This window comes from Barbatula barbatula (assembly GCF_947034865.1).
Source record: "Barbatula barbatula genome assembly, chromosome: 24".
Classification (NCBI taxonomy): domain Eukaryota; kingdom Metazoa; phylum Chordata; class Actinopteri; order Cypriniformes; family Nemacheilidae; genus Barbatula; species Barbatula barbatula.
In genome coordinates, this window is record NC_136787.1 from 14410138 (window position 1) to 14428807 (window position 18670).

General features: G+C 38.7%; 1 protein-coding gene across 2 annotated transcripts; it reads right to left on the reverse strand.

Annotated features, from left to right (window-relative positions):
- Nucleotides 1–2297: 2297 nt before the first annotated feature.
- trim37 (tripartite motif containing 37) lies at nucleotides 2298–18089 on the reverse strand. 2 transcript variants are annotated; one of them, XM_079448286.1, is made up of 25 exons: nucleotides 17908–18076; nucleotides 17131–17220; nucleotides 16334–16435; nucleotides 15476–15516; nucleotides 14686–14802; nucleotides 14145–14232; nucleotides 13827–13949; nucleotides 12783–12906; nucleotides 12626–12693; nucleotides 12420–12544; nucleotides 12054–12104; nucleotides 11884–11965; nucleotides 11223–11299; nucleotides 10933–11112; nucleotides 10688–10802; nucleotides 10337–10531; nucleotides 9830–9966; nucleotides 7563–7645; nucleotides 6249–6425; nucleotides 5841–6128; nucleotides 5596–5760; nucleotides 5267–5459; nucleotides 4960–5078; nucleotides 4516–4662; nucleotides 2298–3795 (listed from the first exon to the last, which is right to left on the reverse strand). In XM_079448286.1, the coding sequence occupies exons 2-25, from the start codon at nucleotides 17149–17151 to the stop codon at nucleotides 3737–3739; spliced, it is 2877 nt and encodes a 958-aa protein (XP_079304412.1). In that variant the 5' UTR covers nucleotides 17152–17220; nucleotides 17908–18076; the 3' UTR covers nucleotides 2298–3736. The 2 variants fall into 2 exon arrangements, with proteins under 2 accessions (XP_079304412.1, XP_079304411.1); XM_079448285.1 differs by having other exon boundaries at nucleotides 2300–3795; nucleotides 5841–6146; nucleotides 17908–18089.
- Between the last annotated feature and the right edge of the window lie 581 nt (nucleotides 18090–18670).

An 18670-nucleotide genomic window follows, 5' to 3' on the forward strand; every position in this document is an offset into this window, starting at 1 on the left:
TAACAGAAATGAGAGGGAAATCATATCCGTCCTTAGAAATAAAGAAGTATACTTTGTTTATTTTATTAGGCAAAGTTCAGGAATTTCTTGTGCTTTAGTATAGTTATGAGTTACATTTTTGAAAGTACTCGACTAACACTGAAACTTCGTATTTTAATTTATAAGTAGGTAAAAATAGGAGAAGAAATCGGGAATAATCTTCAATTGTAATCTCCTTTCTGAAATCTGATTGGTTGAATGGAATGGTGTCCCAGGATCAACTATAATGTTCAGCTCTCACTTGGAAAAATGCCTGGCCTGTTTTTGGATGAGCAAGCTCCCCTTTTTTCAAAAAGAAAATCTAGTTGACATAATGCATTACATCACTTTTCTGCTGCACATTTCCCCAGATTTGAAAGCCTTAGAAACCATAGCAAAGAACAGACTTTTAATATTTCATAAAGACCAAAAAAACGTAGCATTTTTGACTTGTCTTGGTGCTTTTTTTCTGCACTGGTGATATGTTGGCATGTATTTCTGTAAATTACCTGTACCACCAAAACTAAGTATGAGACAGATATAGATGTGTGTGTGTACAGTTCCCGATGCCATCACAAACAAGACCTAGTTGTGACCCCCAAGACTCTCAGAGCCAGGAGCCATAATTATAATCTCCTTCCTCCAGCTGTCATATTCTGGCAATAACACAGGAGTATTTAATTAAGATGCGTTTTAATCAAGCTACGTGCACTTCCTGGCGACTGCAGAATGCGTCCATGTACACGTGATGTTGCCTTTTCGGCTGGTTTCATTTAAGTCCACCATGTGTTTGTACTGCGTCTCTTGGCAGAGATCAAATTAAGATCAGACTACAGGGAGATTAAGGATTACGAAAGATTACCGGATGCTTTTCTTCCCATCATTGTTTATAGTCTTTAGGAAAAATGTACATGGCATCATTACAGCAAAAGAGTTGTAATCAGGTTTTTGACTGACTGATAGATACCAATTGTATTACCAAAATGCCTACTACAAATATCATGGTTAGACTATGCTTAATATTCTCAAGGGAAATTACACTCACATCATAAAAATATAAATACAGATATATAATATCATGTTGCAGTTATGTGTACAGAAATGTCACCAATAAAAAGCTTTTGTCAGAAATAGAGGTGAGATGGATAGCAGAGCATTGCGTTCCTTAGTGTTGTGGCGTAGGCCTACATCAAACTTTAATAGTTCATGAGATATTAATGGATATATTTTAAGGCCGTTCCGCGGTAAAAGCCACAGCTTGTATTTCAAAAGAGCTTTTGAAAATCATGTAGCGTTTACGTAAGTGTACGCAAAAAGAAACACTTATCTTATGACACGTGTATCATGGCCGTTTTTGCTTCGATTTCTGTCTCGTATGATCTCATGCAAAACAGTGGAACAGTGTGAAAGTTTTAATATATATGTATTTATTAAAAATAAGTATTGGGTTTGGTCCAATTATAGGAGACTGGATTGCTGAAATATCACTACTATTGTCTGTTAAACAAATCTTTAAAAAAACATTGATTATATGAACCCCTGCCTGGCTTGCTTGTTTTGAACAACAGAGAGCTGAGCACTTGAGCATAAACTAATAGGTTTAACAGCTCAATTATATATAAATATAAAACGTAATGAAGCTGGTCTCCATAATGGGGTAGAAGTACAGTATACACAAAAGGCTTTGTGTTGGCAGTCATCAGGTGCTAGAGGGGAGGGACTGGACCCGGGGAACAGAATCTGAGCCAACACTCACTCATGCACATAAACACTGCTGGGTTCATTCTCACACAGCACATCACACAGACTAGACCAAACAGCAGGTGCAGATAGGCAGACGGAGACGCACGTGTGCAGGCACACACACACAGCTAGTGAGAGAATATTACTGAACCTAACAAGAACAAGTGAAGAGTTTGGTCCCAAAACATGTGAAGAGTTTGGTTGGTTTGGTTCTTATTGTGCATTCCAATTAATATCAAACTGCAGTTAATATGTTCTCATTTAAGAAATACTAAAAAAATACTGTAACACGATAACATAAGAAAACATGATTTTGGAACCTTCATGTACTACCTTTATACTGTGTTTTTATAAAACTCATTATAGCAAAGTGATTTAAATGACTGTAATGCTTTACAATTATGTCAAACACGAAATCCCAAAAATGGCATTGACAAAAGGTTAAAGGTTTAAAATCAAATCTGCTTAATTGTCATGTAAGTAATACTGTGCCATATAACTGTATATATGCTCTTTCTGATGACGTTGCAACAAATAACCACTCAAAACTGCATTTTATTAAGCATGACATTTATTTGTTCATATTTTAGTTTAGATAAATATACAGTAAAATACTGTTCATATATTCCAGTTTGTTTCGGGTCAAAAAAATTAAATAAAACCTGCCAGAAGCTAGTAAACAAGAATGATTCGCTCCGTCAACTTTTCGCTTTCTCATATGAAACACAAACGTCAAAAACAGGGACAAAAACATTACATATAACAGCATTGGATCAACACTGGACAGTCACCGAACGCTTTTTGGACCTTGCAGAGATCACAAACATGCTGAGCGAAATAATACGTTTATAGTTAACAAAAGAAAGTCTTCTTCAGTTCTCAGTTCTAGCTTTGTAAAAATCATCTATTTAAGTGAAGATGTGGATTAACAGCAAGAGCAATGCATTAAATGCTACACTAAATGCATCTCAATGAAACACTTAAACGCTCAACAGATTGTATTCGGCAAAAGCCACGCATGCAAAGAGCCAGACTGTGAACAAAAAAGGAATACAGCTGTATCATTCCCCAGCTGTAGATGAAGCCATGACACGTATTGAGAACATAAACTTTGCCGTTTCCAGCTGCTACTGCCATGTGTCAACAATGCTTTGTCTCTGAGCTCTTAACCAAACAACAAAAACACTAAACAGCTTGGGGAAACATACAGAGTTGGACCCACCCGGGACTTTGGTTGTGGTGTAACTACCTTTTATTATGATATTTCACCTTGTGTAGGTTAACCGACATGTGCATATGATAAAAATAAATATAGTTAAACTAAAAATGGGAATGTTGCAGTAGTTTGAAATGTATAAAATTGCTCGCAACTTAAGTGTTTTGCTTCTTTTGTGCAGACATGTAAATGTAAACTTGTTTTTATTCGTATTACACTTTGTGGTTTAGACAGCTTGATACGTTCACTCTTGCAAGTGGGGTCAGCTACTGTACAGGGAAAACTACATTAAACAATAAAAAGTGCCCTAATATATATATATATATAACTGCACAAAGAATAAAGCTAAAGGAGCATATAAATACAGTTAAAGAGCAGCACCTTCCTGACATTCTTTGCATCAAAACCCAGTCGTTTGACTCCAATAGACAAAACCAAAGTGCTTCAAAATTCAATAGATATGACAAATAAGCAGCATTGCCAGAGAAGAGGAAATATATAACTGTAATATCTGGTTATGCACAAATAAGTTTTTACAACTTCACCTTTATAACGGAATGTTATGCAAAGCAAAAATAAAACACGTCTCTCCCATTCCAGAAAGTGTGATTCTCTGGAATAACATACAGCACATAAACATTCACATTTCAGTTCTATCTGAACGTCAAGAAAGTGCTCAGACACAGAGAAAACACATCCAGTGCCTGTTGACACATGAAGGTCGTGTCACTTCCACACTTTTTGTAACGCTGTGGTGAATCATCTCTCGGTGGTTTCTCCAGTCACAAAGTTTAGATCTTCGGCGATCAGCTGCTCGCCTGAGAATGAGACACAAACATGACTTCCAAAGACCACAACACACGGTTATAAAAAGAGGAATAATGGAAGTCTATTTACATTTAGCAGACGCTTTTATCCAAAGCGATATACAAAGAGTTCGGGGAGCAATAAGCGATATACTAAGTATATACTACATATACTATAATAGCAGGTATATAACTAGAATATAATCTGTTTCTGTCTCCTGCCCACCTACAGAGAAAATTAAAGACTAAAATAATGCAAGAAATTAAAGAACCATAACAAGGGCTGAACTCTTACAAAAGCATTACATGTGTGCTTGTCCAATCTAGAACACGGCACGCAACTACAATGGGGACAAATAATGTTTTTCTTAGTGATTTAACAATCTCAACTTTGTCATGTGAATTCTCGAACAAGCAAATAACAGCCATGAAAATGTGTAACTATAAGTGTTTTTATTGCATTTAAAAAAACTTTCATTGTGTGGAAGTGATCAGAGACAGCTCACCATTTACTTACATTGTATGGAAAACACCAGCCTAAAACGTTTTATTAAAGTTCCTACGTGTAATTTTTGGGGCGATAATTTGACAGAAATGCAATACAACATACATAACTATGTCTTCAGAGGGTTACGGTAATTGAGCCATTGGTTGCAATTCGCAACCTCACCACTAGTTGCCGCTAAATTATGTTCTCTACACCTTTGAGTGTATTATTTAAGAGTACTATACCTGCGCAGGGTAATGTTCTGGTGTCAAACTGACAGTCCCCGGCCTCCAGAGCTACGGCTTCGTCTTCGTTCTCCGTGTCGCAGTCTAGCTCACTGTCACTGCTCATGCTCGGCAGCTTGTGGTGGGTCTGCTTCTGACAGAGGAGACCTGTGGAGGGATGACCATGTGTTTGAACCACAAGCGCAAATCGATGTAGGTAATAACATTTATATCTTCTTTTAACAGTGGTGGCTAATAAAATGTTCAAATGTTAACTGAGGAATAAACAACATCAGGTCTTTAAGTAATTATTCTGAAAACAAATCTAATTTTATGCATAGCTAAATGAGAGGCATTTGCTCACAGAGTGTGCAATGAGTCATCGAATCAACACAAGTGTAACATCTTCATGCTGCGGTGTAGTTATGTTCTCTGAGATTTTGAGAACAGATCTTCTCGTCTCACCTTCATCAGGATGTGAGGAGGAGGATGACGACGGTTCAGCCAGTGACAGCAGTGACTGATGGATCTCACCAGCGTGCTCTTGGTCACAGTTAAGCGAGCTGTCTGTCAACACAGCAGACCTGAGGGGGACAATCGTAGCTAATGAATGTGCGTTTATTAAACTCTGAAAAACATCAGCACCTTTGAACACATTCAGTGTTATTTCATCACAAAACACCATCAATCTATCTTTCCTCCGTTTATGAATGAATACACACAGAATTCAGAGAATATGACGTGGTGCTGATTGTTTGTTTCATTACACTACCCTACGGCTGGAGCCCTGCGCTGCTTGATGGCGAGGGCAGACGCTCCGTTTAATGCTGTGACGTTGAATAGCTCTGCAGCAGAAGATCCAAAATGTATCTCGTCTTGTTTCGAGACAGATGGTTTATCAGAGGAAGAGGAACAGCTTCCAAGAGAGGGAGGAGAACTTTGCACACTTCGAGGTTTGAGAGAACCTGCAAAACACAAGCGTTTTGAAAAATCAGGGTTGGGATTCCACAAAGCTTTTGCTTCTTCTATTTCGAGATCATTCGAAATTGTTGCTTTTCATTTTTGTAATAAATCATGAGATTGAGAGTGTAGCATACGGACCATCCAATGAGGAGGGTCCCTCTCTAGGACACAGAGCGGGTTCATTTGGTGACTCTCGACCAGCTCCTCTTAGCTCCTTCTCGCCAGCATCCACAGCCCTGTGCAGGGACAGCCCACCCGGTGCCCCCAAGCTCTCTTGTTTAGGAGAACTAGTCTTTTTTATACCTGGGAAGAAGAGATTAAAACTAAAATGTTTTATCGTAATATGTAAATGCAGAGTTTTAACTGTAATAATAACACCGTACCACTGCGGGAGTGTCGTGATGAGACGGGTCCTTTGAAGAGCAGATCACTTGGTTTGCGGCTAGGCCCCATCTCTAAATCCATGGAGGGGTCATGGTTTAAGGCTCCATGAGAAGAGACCCGTGGATTGGCTCCACCACGAGCTTCCAGCTGCCCTTTCACATCCGACATCTTACTGCGCACTTCAGCCATCTGAGCCTTCAGCCTGATCAGGACCCCCGAATCCGGGGCAGACCGCCGCACCACCTGTGGCCGACGCTCTCGCTCTTTACGAGAAGTTACTGCAGGAGCTGTCAAACAAAAATGTTCTGAACGACAAATTTGAGGCTACTGTCAATTTAGTGTTATTGTGCAATCCATTTGAATCGAATACATAAATGACTTAAATGAAGCCTGATTCATTTTGACACCTTGGGTTTGTAGCAAAGAGGCAGGTGGGCGGGGCTGCATGCCCCATAGTGACTCCATGTGGCTGCGATCCTTCAGGTCCAAGAGCTGAATGAGGAAGACGGGGTCGATCTCCAGCAGACTGGATGAGGTTGCACCTGCTCCGCGTCTTGAACTACGGGAACTTGCGCTGGAACCTCCTGACCAAACCGGGGGGAGACAGTCAGTTTAGAGGGGATTTTGGCTGCTTAAGCATATAGGGATGGTAGCCATCATGGGTGCACATGACCAAGTTTAAACCAAGAACATACCAGGCTTTAACAGTGCTGAGTGAAACCAGTGATCAGTTCGAAAGAGCAAAAAGAACAACCTTTGAAATTTTGGGGGGTTATTAGCTAAGGTTTATGCAAAACTAAACTGAATTATGATGATATTTCCATGTTATTCAAATTTCAACAGAGAGTCAACTAATTTGACTGCAACTGGTATTAAACTTAAATTAAACCGTAATTTTGAGATGACTGAAATTGACTGAAGAATAAATTAGCTTTAAATTGAACTTTATTGAATTTTGCCATTATAACAGCGATCTGCATTCCAGAGCAGGACTTTTAGCATGAAATAAAACTATAAAAATAAATTAAAATGTAATTCATTTTAAATAAATCAAATAATAAAAGAATAAAAAAATATATCATTTGGGAAACTTGAAATGGATGAAAATCAGAAATGCTCCCCCAGCAACTGAAATTCGTTCTGGTTCAGGCAAAGAAAAAAAAATTGAACCTAAATAGAACTAGAAAAAATATTATTAACGAAAAGTGGTTAACAAAAATGGTCTTTAAATTATCAAAATATATAAAATAAAAGCAAATTCAAAATACTAGTGAATCAAATAAATAAAACAATAAATAAAAAATGATCAGGTTTCAATCCCATTATAAGGTTGACCCCTAACAACTTTCACAGCTAAAGCAAGGCATTCGGAAAGCAGGTTTTCTAAACACTGCTCTAAAAATAACACATGTTCAAGTAGAATAGTCTGAGTTAAGTGGGAATCACTTATTTCTTTTTAATCGAGTAAGCATTAGCAGTCTTTTGGCTTTCGATTCACTGCCAGTCTTTGAAGATTCACAGCAGAATCTGCTCTCTCACAGGCTGATATGGTCATTGGGTACTTCACTAAAGATGATTAACAAAGTGTCGCAGTCGATGACACTTCAAAGCCAAGTGCTTCAACACACCAGATTGCCATATGCGTGACACTCAATTTTCATTAAAAAAAATAACACCACTGCCATTAATGAGGGTGCTCGGGTGCAGAAACGCTGGTTTACCTGTTGCCCCGGCAACATCCTCAGGTAGTTCGCCTTCCTCCAGGTCCAGATTCCCACTATACTCCACGTCATTTTCACCAGACCTAAAGCAAATGGAATATCATGATCATTGTTACTACACAATAATGCCTATATATCTAGCACTATCTAGTCACTTGCACTATTTTAGTCTAAATTATTATCTGTTCATATCCACCTGTACATTAATGTTCATAGTATATAGTCATCTGTATATATTGTTCATAGTATATACCTACTGTCATATTTTCATAGAACATTCCTACTGCAAAATATTTTTAGAGTTCATGCCCACTGTATTATATTCTCACTATTGTATTCTGTATTTATTCTAACTGTATATCCTGCACTTGCTAACTGCACTTCTGGTTAGACCTAAACTACATTTCGTTACACTGTACTTGTATATGTGTAATGACAATAAAGTTGAATCTAATCTAATCTAATCTACTGAAATGTTAACCGCAAGTAAACAAGTCTACAATCCATGAGCAGTCTGCTGTAATGTTTGTGTGAAAAAGGTTTGGGATGATTAACTGCAACCCAACAGAGCTAAATGAGGCTAGGCCCGGCATTTTGTCTCCAGCATATCTCCCGACACTAATCAAAGCAGGATTCATATGCGTGGTCCCCCCGTTTATAGTGAGGAGTGGAACGGTCTGAAATAAGCTGCTCTACAGGGGGCGTGAAGAGCGTACAGCTACTGCTGAATATGTATGTGTGTGTGTGTGTGTGTGTGTGTGTGTAAGAGTAACACATGCACTATTGTCTCAGGCTGTACCACACAATGAGTCACTCCTCTCCAGCGGTTCTTTGCGCTGATCTACTACAGTATTTATAGAAGCTGAGAGCCTTGACTTGACGCATACATCCAACAAATCCCAAAACCCTAACCTCTCTATGCTTAATAAATACTGTACCACTTTCTCTAAACCTCAACCATTTGTACTGCTCTCAAAAGCAATATAGACAAAGAATGAAAAGAAACATTACTGGAATAAAGTCGTTCTATTTTTTTGAATTTTCTCATAATAAGTATTTTGCTAGAATAAAGTTGTGAGGTTTTGACAACACCAGGTAAAGACCCCGATTAAGACTTATCGTTTAATAAGAATACATAGTTAAAAGAATTCATCAACATTTGGAAATTCCTATATAAAAACATAAGGCTGAGGATGGTCGTGTCCCCCATGGCAACAGAAATCCTGCAGGAAACCCCTGAATTCATATTGGAAAAGCCAGAGATGTTTGAGGACAGGCATTTGTAGGCAGGAGGCAGAAGCTCTGATGACTCATTCGTCTCATCTGGTTGAAGCAGTGTGCGTGCGTGTATGTGTGTGTGTGTGTGTGTGTGTGTGCACGTGCGTGTGTGTGTGTGTCTGAGCAGGCGGTGGCCGGCAGCATGAGCAGAAACATGTGAGATTTTGACTTCAGCATCTCACTACAGAAACACGAGCACTCTCACAGAGCCCACACAAGTCAAAGCTGCCAATAGTGCTGATGCTCCCAGATCGTGATAGGACAGAAGAGCTTTGCTTAAACACACACTGAGAGGGGTTGCCTGTCAAAAATGTGGTAGCAGCCCTAATTAAAACGTGTTTTCTGGGAGGTGGATGCAGCTGTCCTCCATTGGCACACAAAGGACCATGTCCCACTCAGTGCATGTACACTAGCATTTACCACAACATGAAGATGTAACAGCAAATGGTGAATAGTGCTTTTAAAACACTAACTTTAAAAACAGTTGAACTGTTGACTTTTTAAGTATACAAATAGACTTTAAAAGTACACTGTGTAATATTTAAGAGGATCTATTGACAGAAATGCAATATAATATACATAACTATGTCTTCAGAGGTGTATAAAGACCTTACATAATGAAGCGTTATGTTTTTATTACCTTAGAATGAGCTTTTCTATCAACATACACCGCAGGTCCCCTTGCATGAAATTCGCCATGTTGTTTCTACAGTAGCCCTAAACGGACAAACTGTTCTACAGAGCGAGTTTGTAAATATGTTATCTCTAGAAAAGAAGCAAAAGCGTGACATCCCAGTCCTGTGTCAGCTCTAGTGCTTCAAAAGGGAGGGCTGGAGTGAACCATTGGTTGCAATAAGTAACCTCACCACTAGATGCTGCTAAATTTCATAGATTGGACCTTTAAAACAGTTAACAACACTATAATGCACATTCCCAAATGGCTCATCACATTCTGAAGTCTTAATAAGACTGTTTCATTTGTTACGTACATGGTTTCCTCATCAATGTCGTTCTCCTCTGTGTTACTGGTGGCCGTGGAGCTGCCGGAGGTGCTACTCCCATCCAGAGGATTGACGTCTTCATCTCCAGTGAGACAGTCCACCTCCAGATCTCCATCAGACAATTCCTAAAGTCACGTCAACACAAAAGACATTTCATGAGGCTGCAGCAACATTTAACCAAATAACTGCCACATGAGAGAGATAGTGATGTCATCGAAGCTTCAGAATCATTACATCTCTTTTAAGCCTATTTTCTTTAAGTAATTTGCTGTGAGAGTAGTGTCATCGTACTAAACTCTACATTGTGAATATAGATTAACAATCTTTGATGTGCCAACATTTTTTTGTAGTCTAATATTTTCTAGTAGTAAACAAATAGGTCTTTCATTTTGTTTTCAAAAGAAGTGAACAAAGATCAGAGATCATTGACATAATTATAATATAAAAACATATAGCTATTCATTTCCAAATGCCGCTCTTTTAGACATTTCTTACATTAGAGTCATCATGATGGGTCTTCTCTTCGTCCTCATCTTCCTTAGTCTCTATTGAGGCTGCTTGACTACCCTCCTCTGGTACAGAAGTCTTCCCCTGACGTGAGTCTCTCCCTGAAGAAGCTGTGGGACAGAGGCGTCGATCCGGAGACGAACTCCGGGACTTCTGTCGACGGAAGAGCTCGATAGCCAGTCTCTAAACACAGAAACAGACGACACACAACATAAGGAAAAACAGATCACATGACACACTTTGGGGGGAAAATTATATAAGTCAAAGGATCAAGGGCATTCATTCTGAGTCTCTGTTATGGGGTCAATAAAACGCATGGGGGTTTTGTTAAACACTGACCTCTTTAAGGTTGTTGATCTGTTGAATGTAGCCGGACTGTGCAGATTCAAGCTGAGATATATACCAGTACTGATCTCTACATTTCTGAAAGAAGGTGGGTGAACGCACCTGATACCTGTGAAAAAAAAACATAAGAACATTATAGGACACTCGACAGAAAACAAATCTTATTTATTCTGCACTATTTGAAACACACAATATTAAAATGACATAGATCATCTTAAAAAGTCAAATAAAGGTGTGACCTCAGCACAAGAGTGTCGGTCTGCATGTTGAGGTATCCCTCACTGGCAAGAAGATCCAGTCTGAAGAATCTGTTATAGCCCCAGCACTCCCCCACCTCGAAGTCAGAAGCAAACTCTCTAATAATGTTTTTGGTGGGGTCGCTGGAGGCCTGATGGACCATCTCTACCCTGTATTCATATCTGGAAGAAATACTGCCAGTGAGAAACACTTCCTGTATACTGCAACAATTTCACAAGAACAGGACGTGTTACGCCATGTTTCTTTCTAACTGCTGATTAAAATGTCATACTTGGAGGTCTCGGGAAGCCCTGCCGATAGCTCCAGAAAGACAGATAGATAGTTTCCTCGCACAACACCGTTGCCATCCTGAAACAAAACAATTACAAAATTTGAGATTATTCAGAAATACAGTGTCCTCCACTATTCTTGGCACCACCCTTGGTAAATATGAGCAAAGAAGGCTGTAAAAATGTATATACAATAATTCTCGTTTTGATCTTTTATTGAAAAATTTACAAAATTCCAACATTTCATTGAAGGAAAACAATTTGAAGTAGGGGGAATCTCACATTGTAAAAATATTTTTTTTCTTCGAAACATGTTGGCCACAATTATTGGCATCCTTGTAAACACAGAGAAAGATATTCGGAAGAATGCTTGTGACCAAACAGTTCTTGACCACCATTGCAGGAAAAATGACAATAACATTAGTAATAACAAGTAACAGAAATCTATAAAGATTTTTTCCTACTATGGTAGTCAATGATGGCCGAGAAGTTTGAACTGTTTGGTTACAAGCATTCTTCTAAATATCTCTTTTTGTTCATCAGAACAAAGAAATATATACAGATTTGGAACAACTTGAGGGTGAATAAATGAAGACACATTTTTTTGGGGGGTGGGGTGAATTGTTCTTTTAAGAAACAAAAGACGGAAAATGACAAACTTACTGGATAAACCTTTAACCTCCAGCACAGACCTGATATCTGGAGAGGGGGGCTGTAGACGGGGTCTGCTCTCTGTCGCAGGGTACTGTACACATCAAGACGTCATCAGATCAAGCCATACAACTGACGCACCACTCTAGTAGATTAAATTATTTTTAAAAAGTTATCATTACCTGAAGTTTGCCAAAACAAAGGTGCTTGAGTCATAGGCAGGAACCAGCTCACTTAAAAGAAATGATATTTTTCTCAATGCATTTTCAACACTTTAGTTGGTAATTAATAATTGTCTCAGGAAACACAATGGCTTGTTAGGAAGTTTTACTCTACATGAGCAATATCTACTGAAAATGTGTTATCATACAGAAAGGAACACTACTTTTAAGCTCAGAAAACCGTCAAAGAAGATAGATTGATGTTCTCAGAGAGCCACTTTTTACAAGTAAAAAAAAAACACTCGACAAGAAATGTGAGCATTTTTATTCATTATATTCACGGCCTGAATCTCAATATCTTGTCACTGCATAAAGTGTCAGGTGTACCTAGTAAAGTCTGGTGGAACGGGTGTGGTGACGAAGGACTGCATTGGTTTCCTGTGAACCTGCTGGAACATGAGCAGGATCTCTGGACTCTTCGAGATCAGCTCGCTCTTACTGCACGACCGCAGCTGTGGAATTCAAAACACGCTCAAGAACACAAAACCTGTAGGAACAACTACATCTGCTTTCATTGGATCACACTGAGGTACCTGGTGTTCTACTTCCTGCAGAAGAGACTCCAGAAGTTCAGTTTCCTGAGTCAGAGAGGTCTTCTGTCCTGTAGGAACAACTTTACATTAGACTGACGATACCTGAAACATCAGGTTACATGCAGACCACATCAAAAGAAGACAATAGTAGATGTACCCATGAGTGTGATGAGTTTGTTCTTGAGTTGATTATCGAGTCGTGCAATCATCATTTCCACAGCGTTACGGATTTCTCTCACTCTTTCATCCTTTGCTCCACGCACCGCCTCGACATTCTTTTCCTGAAATTCATATAACATGCATGTTATTGAAATGATGTTATCATGGGATAATTTAAAATTCGGGGATCATTTACTCGCCCTCCTTACATTTCAAAGCTCTATGGGTTTCTTCTGCAAAACACAAAAGATGATATTTTGAAGAACGTTGGTAACCAAAAACTAATGCAAATCAATGGGAACCTATGGTTTTCGGTAACCGACATTCTTCAAACTATCATCTTTTGTGTTCTGCAGAAGTTAGAAAGTCATACAGGTTTAGAAATACATGAGCTTGTTTCGTAAATTATGTCAATTTTGGGTGAACTCCCCCTGTAGCTTTCCTGTAGCTCAGTGGTTGGACCATAGCTCTGAGCAATGCCAAGGTTGTGGGATCGATCCCAGGGGATTGCGCATACTTAGAATCAAATGTGTAGTATAATGGAATGTAAGTCGCTTTGGATAAAAGCATCAGCCAAATGCATAAGTGTAATGCATGTAAATGTAAGAGTGTTTATGATGTGCAAATCCCTTTAAGATGGTTAAAGACAATACAACAATACAACAGCAATGCTGATTTTTTTTTTGAAGAAATATTTTGATGTACTATACCAACATACAGTAAGATAAAACAATTATTTTCTAGTCCTTAACCCCTATTGTGCATGACCTATATATTTCATGAGATTATGGTGCTCTCTAGTGGACAATAACATAAAACTCAGAAAGTGAACAGTAATAGATTTGTCCTCAATGTCCTTGTGTGCAACATCTTATACAAAAATGCCTCCCGAAGCACTTAGGAATGCAGAAATATGTAATAAGATAATATTTCTTATCAGCAGACTCATCAAGAGTTTTCTGGCTGAAAAGCATCATCTATCATAAACCGTTGACGTCTAAATGACCCGGTGTGGGCGTGAATAAGAATGCCATGTGCTCACCACTTCTTGGACCAGACTGATAAGCTCCATTAGCCGGCGCCGTAGTTTAGCCACCTCATCGTTCACCTTTGTCACATGCTGCTCGTAGATCTCAGCGAGGGGTTTGAACGTATGACCTCCATGCTGTGGAGAGATAAGGACAGATATGCGATTTCGTCCGTAGAAATCTCAAACTAATTTTGTTTGTTTGGGACAGATTGTTTATTCCTTGATCATTTGCTCAACTCATTTTTCATCTCAGAACATCTGGGAAGGAAATGACACCGTACACGCAACCCTCCGGTCTGACTAATTCATTATGGAGACTGAATTGCGTACCATGCCTCCCCACAGCGCACACTGGTGACAGATGCACTTCTTACACGTCCAGCAGAACACGCTCAGCTTCTCGTGATGGTTCTCACACCTGATGGGGCAAAAATGAATGACAGTCAATTCCCAGTCAGGTCATAGAATAAACTCTATGCTTAAAGGGACAGTTTACCCCAAACTAAATATTCTGCCACCTTTTAGAAAACCACATATTTTTTCCAACCAGTGATTTTAATTCTTCCGCAAAATACAAAAGATGATGTCAGGGGCTTGCTGCTTCGGTCACCATTCACTTTAATAGGAAAAACATTCAAAGAAAGTAAATGAAGCTGTCCAAATCTAATCTGCCTTTTGTGCTCCACAGAAGAAAGTAATGCGGACTTTTAAAATAATGACAGAAATGTAATTTCTGTGTGAACTTATTTGCTTGAAATATTTAAAACATTTTTCATGGTCTCTGACAGAGAGTTTGAGTTTATCACCTTAAGTAGAGTTTATCACCTGTAGCCCTAAATCACAATTTTGTTTGAATATGTGTATAGCTCACCTGTCTTTGTCGTTCTCTTCGTGTTTTGTGAGGTTGCACAGCTGCAGGGTGTCCAGTTGTTGTGTCACTTCCTCTGCCCAGCGACAGTTCACCAGTTCCCTCAACTGAAGCGGAGCTCTGAATTTAACATGCAAGAGTCTTTATTAGCCAACAAGACAAAGAAGGTTTAATTTGCAGTTTCTTTGTCATTTTTATTGAGAGAAAAGAACATGAAATGATAGGTAGAGCATGGAGGAACAGGATTGGATAATTCTGGAATTGGAGCATGTGATCTCCAATCTGAATCAAAGCATGTCTGCTTAAAGATGTATCTTATAAAGATGTAAAGGCGTAAAGGTATAGTTCTGCCTAAAATCAACATTTATATGAAAACAAATAGCATTTTTTTGGGGGTGCACTGTACCTTTAAGAAAAGAAACGGATACCTACTGTGTCAGTGTGTTTCCAAAAACTAAAGAACTGTTTGTTAGATTTGCTGAGCTTTGTTTTAGAAAGTAACCCAAAAAAGTGATAAAAGTATCTGCACTTGAGTTCCAGATTTTAAATCGTAGACCTTGGGTTTGTAGGCACTCTTTAGATTGCTTTGGCAATTATGTAAGTGTGCTTCTTGAAGGCCAATAAATTCCCTTGTGGCTACGGTCCAGTCATCTAAAGCTTTTTTGGAAGATATCTCTCTAATGTAACTAATCGATGCCTCACTGAAATGAACTCTTTCTGTGAGCACTAACAATAGCAAAATCAATACTTTTCTAGAGTTACTCAAACAATGTTTGAGGTGTCAGATTCTTACCGGCAGTGGGGACACTGTGCTCTCTGCTCCGTCAGCCATCGCTGCCAAAGAGAAAAACAAAACATCTTGACTTCAATTCCAAATGCTAGTTTGGCTCTGCTAACCAATCACATTTTAAGAAGTTTTATTAGCAGGATTCTGTCCAACACATTCTGCACTGGTCTGCACTTGGAATGCATAAAATCATCTATAATTTTTGATATGCAACTATTTGGCAAAGATAACTGATCTTTATATCAAATCTGGAGATAAAGAAACTTTTCCCAAACTATATTGTGATCAGAAGGTTGCCGGTTCTAATCTCAGTGCCAGCAGGTCATGACTGAAGGGCCCTTGAGCAAGTCACCTTCCCCCTGATTGCTCTGCAGTAATGTGCCACTGTATAAAAAACTACTTGTAAGTCGCTTTGGATAAAAGCGTGTGCCAAATGAATAAATGTAAATATGATAAATCTGTGTGGGGAACCGACTGCAACTAAAATAATTTTTACTGGTAATCTTGCCCTCCCACTTAAATGGAGCTTCCTGTTATATTACCACACACAAAACCAATGGTGTGCTGACATCAGCAACAATGACAAGCCATTTGTTATTTAGGGTGCAGGGCAGGCACAAACATCATTTCCCCACACAACGGTATTAAATGACTCTAAACAAACTGCATGGACTTTAAGCTTGACAACCCCACTTTGTCTTGACAAATCACAATCTTAAAAAGCAATTACCAATCCAAAATAGCCTGCACACAAATATACTCATGTCCAGTTGAGCTGAAGTAAAAAAGACAGATCAGGGAGTCCTGCTTAATTACACAGGCCTTCGGTATACTGTGGTTATTATTTTGTGTGCGTTCACTCACCCGTATGCAGCTGAAACAGCACAGTTTGGAACAGTGAGGGCACAGACGAGCATCCCGCAGCTTTTCCATACAAATAAAGCAGCGGAAAACTTCCGCTATACTCTGAAGAGGCACGCAAGAGATTAAGATGAATTTCAGATAAGCACAAGGGTTAAAACAACACGACAAGCTTTGGCATGAATTAAAGGGATAGTTCACCCTAACATTAAAATTCCTTCATCACCCACGTCATATTCCAAGATATGACTTTCTTCCGCAGAACGCTTAAGAAGATATTTTCAAGAATGTTGCTGACCACTATATGGGGCCGCATTGAATTCCATTGTATGGGGGTCAAAGACATCCCCATCAAAAGAAATTTACAAAAGTGATTTTGTGTCCATAGAAAGCCCCTTAGATGTAAGTAAAATGTCTACTTTACGGTTTCAACTAAGTTTTTGGAGATTAAATGTAAAAATTAAGCTGTCATTCAATGTAACACAATATTTATGCACAGATTCAAACAACATGCTTATTCTGACTTGCATATATTAAAATATATAAAAGAATAATTGAGCATATTAGATTTTATTTTGCTTTAATAATTTGAATAACCGACAGAATTTATATTATTGGGTGAACGAAAGTAAAACTTGGGACTGCATTTCTAACCAGCATAAAGAGCAGAATCAAACACTTTTTTTTGTTAGGTGATAAAAGCATTATATATTAAACACTAAAGACATAATGTTTCTTAGATATAAGTTAAACAGATGCTTGTTACGATAAAACATAACTACAGAACACTGTCAACATACCTCAACACTCTGCTCATCCATCTCTGCCAGCTTTACCTCTAAAAGTCAAATGTATTTGATTGAAGAATCTTGGCGTGAGAGCCACTTTCACTGTGTCAAAAAGACAACAGGACATTTTACCAATAAGTTTGAGCAATATCATACATAATATCTGCCTGGTCATTGAAAAACGTCTGTATACCCTCATTGGACAGTTTTTAGTATTTTTCAAATGATAGATCCCAATATATATCTCTGTCTGGCCATGCAACCCGTTACTTGATCTGAATTTGCATTGGATTTATGAATGTCGAAAGATCCTGATTTTATGAATACTGTTGTTTATAACCGCAGCTTGCCAAAACATGAAAAGGAAATACTAAATATGTTTGATCTACTTTTCGACGATGTCAAATGCCGTTATGTTTGGGTTTCAAATCTAGAAATCTACAAAATGTAACACACAAGGGTAAATATAACACACAGCTTGATCAACAGCAAACGTTGTCATCCTTGTTATCATCACAGGCGTAGATACAGTAACCAATATTGAGCACATGCAGCAAAAAAGAGCTCATTTGTTGCTCTTGTAAGCCCTTAACCCACCATCAAATCAAGAAAGAACACACAGACGGACAGTTAGAGATGTCAGCAAAAACACAACACCACAAACAAACAATTACCCCCGAAGACACTCTCAGGTGATACAGCACAGGTTAGCACATTAGCAGGTTAGCTAGGAGCATTTCAAAACTCATGCACAACCAGGTCCCCGCAAAATGAAACGGAAGCATTTACCACGCAATGCTGCCCTCGATAAACTGAGTCCGTCGCTCCGAGTGTCCACATGAAACGCTTATAACTTAATGTTTTATAAACAGGTTCTGTAGCGTTAGGTTGCTTGTATATAGCCTGCAGAAAATCTAGCGCCTCTATGTCACTGTCAGTCACCATGGGAGACCGTGTCAGTCACCATGGGAAACCATATCCGCCAATCGTCCGCATTGTTGGTGGACGTTCGGGATTGCACTATCCAATCACAAAGGCGCATTTAAAAAGGCGGCGCGTTTGGCGTATGGGCACGCCCACTTGAAAGCGCCAACATCAAATGAAGAGTTTGGTTACTAAATTAGATAAATCCGTTTTCAAAAATCAAGTTTTTTTATTGAGCATTACAATTAATATCAATCGACATGCAGTTGTTTTGTGAGCCACAATGACTCTAAAAAAACAGCTAACACAATAAAACCATGATAACATAATAAAAAACTCATTTGGAACCTTAACATTCAGTCTGTTTTTTCTGCACAATTATAGTATATTATGTTTTGACTTTTTTGGTTGATGAATTAACAACTAATTTGTTCAATTTAAATAAATAAAAAATTAATTCGATGTAAAACGTATCTAAACACAAAGGATTATTTCAGGATAACACATGGTGATAACACAGAGCACCAAGAAAGCAGTTGCCTATATACCACACTATAGACCCCCTTCGTGCAAACGTCACGCTTACATCACGGCATTATGCAAATTACTTTCTGTTAAAAGTTGTGTG

Coding starts and splice junctions, on each gene's coding strand:
- trim37 (XM_079448285.1), bottom strand. CDS start 17,151: ATGGATGAGCAGAGTGTTGAG. Junction 11,113..11,222: donor GGGCTTCCCGAGACCTCCAA/GTATGACATTTT, acceptor TATTTCTTCCAG/ATATGAATACAGGGTAGAGA. Junction 3,796..4,515: donor CAGAACATTACCCTGCGCAG/GTATAGTACTCT, acceptor TCTCATTCTCAG/GCGAGCAGCTGATCGCCGAA.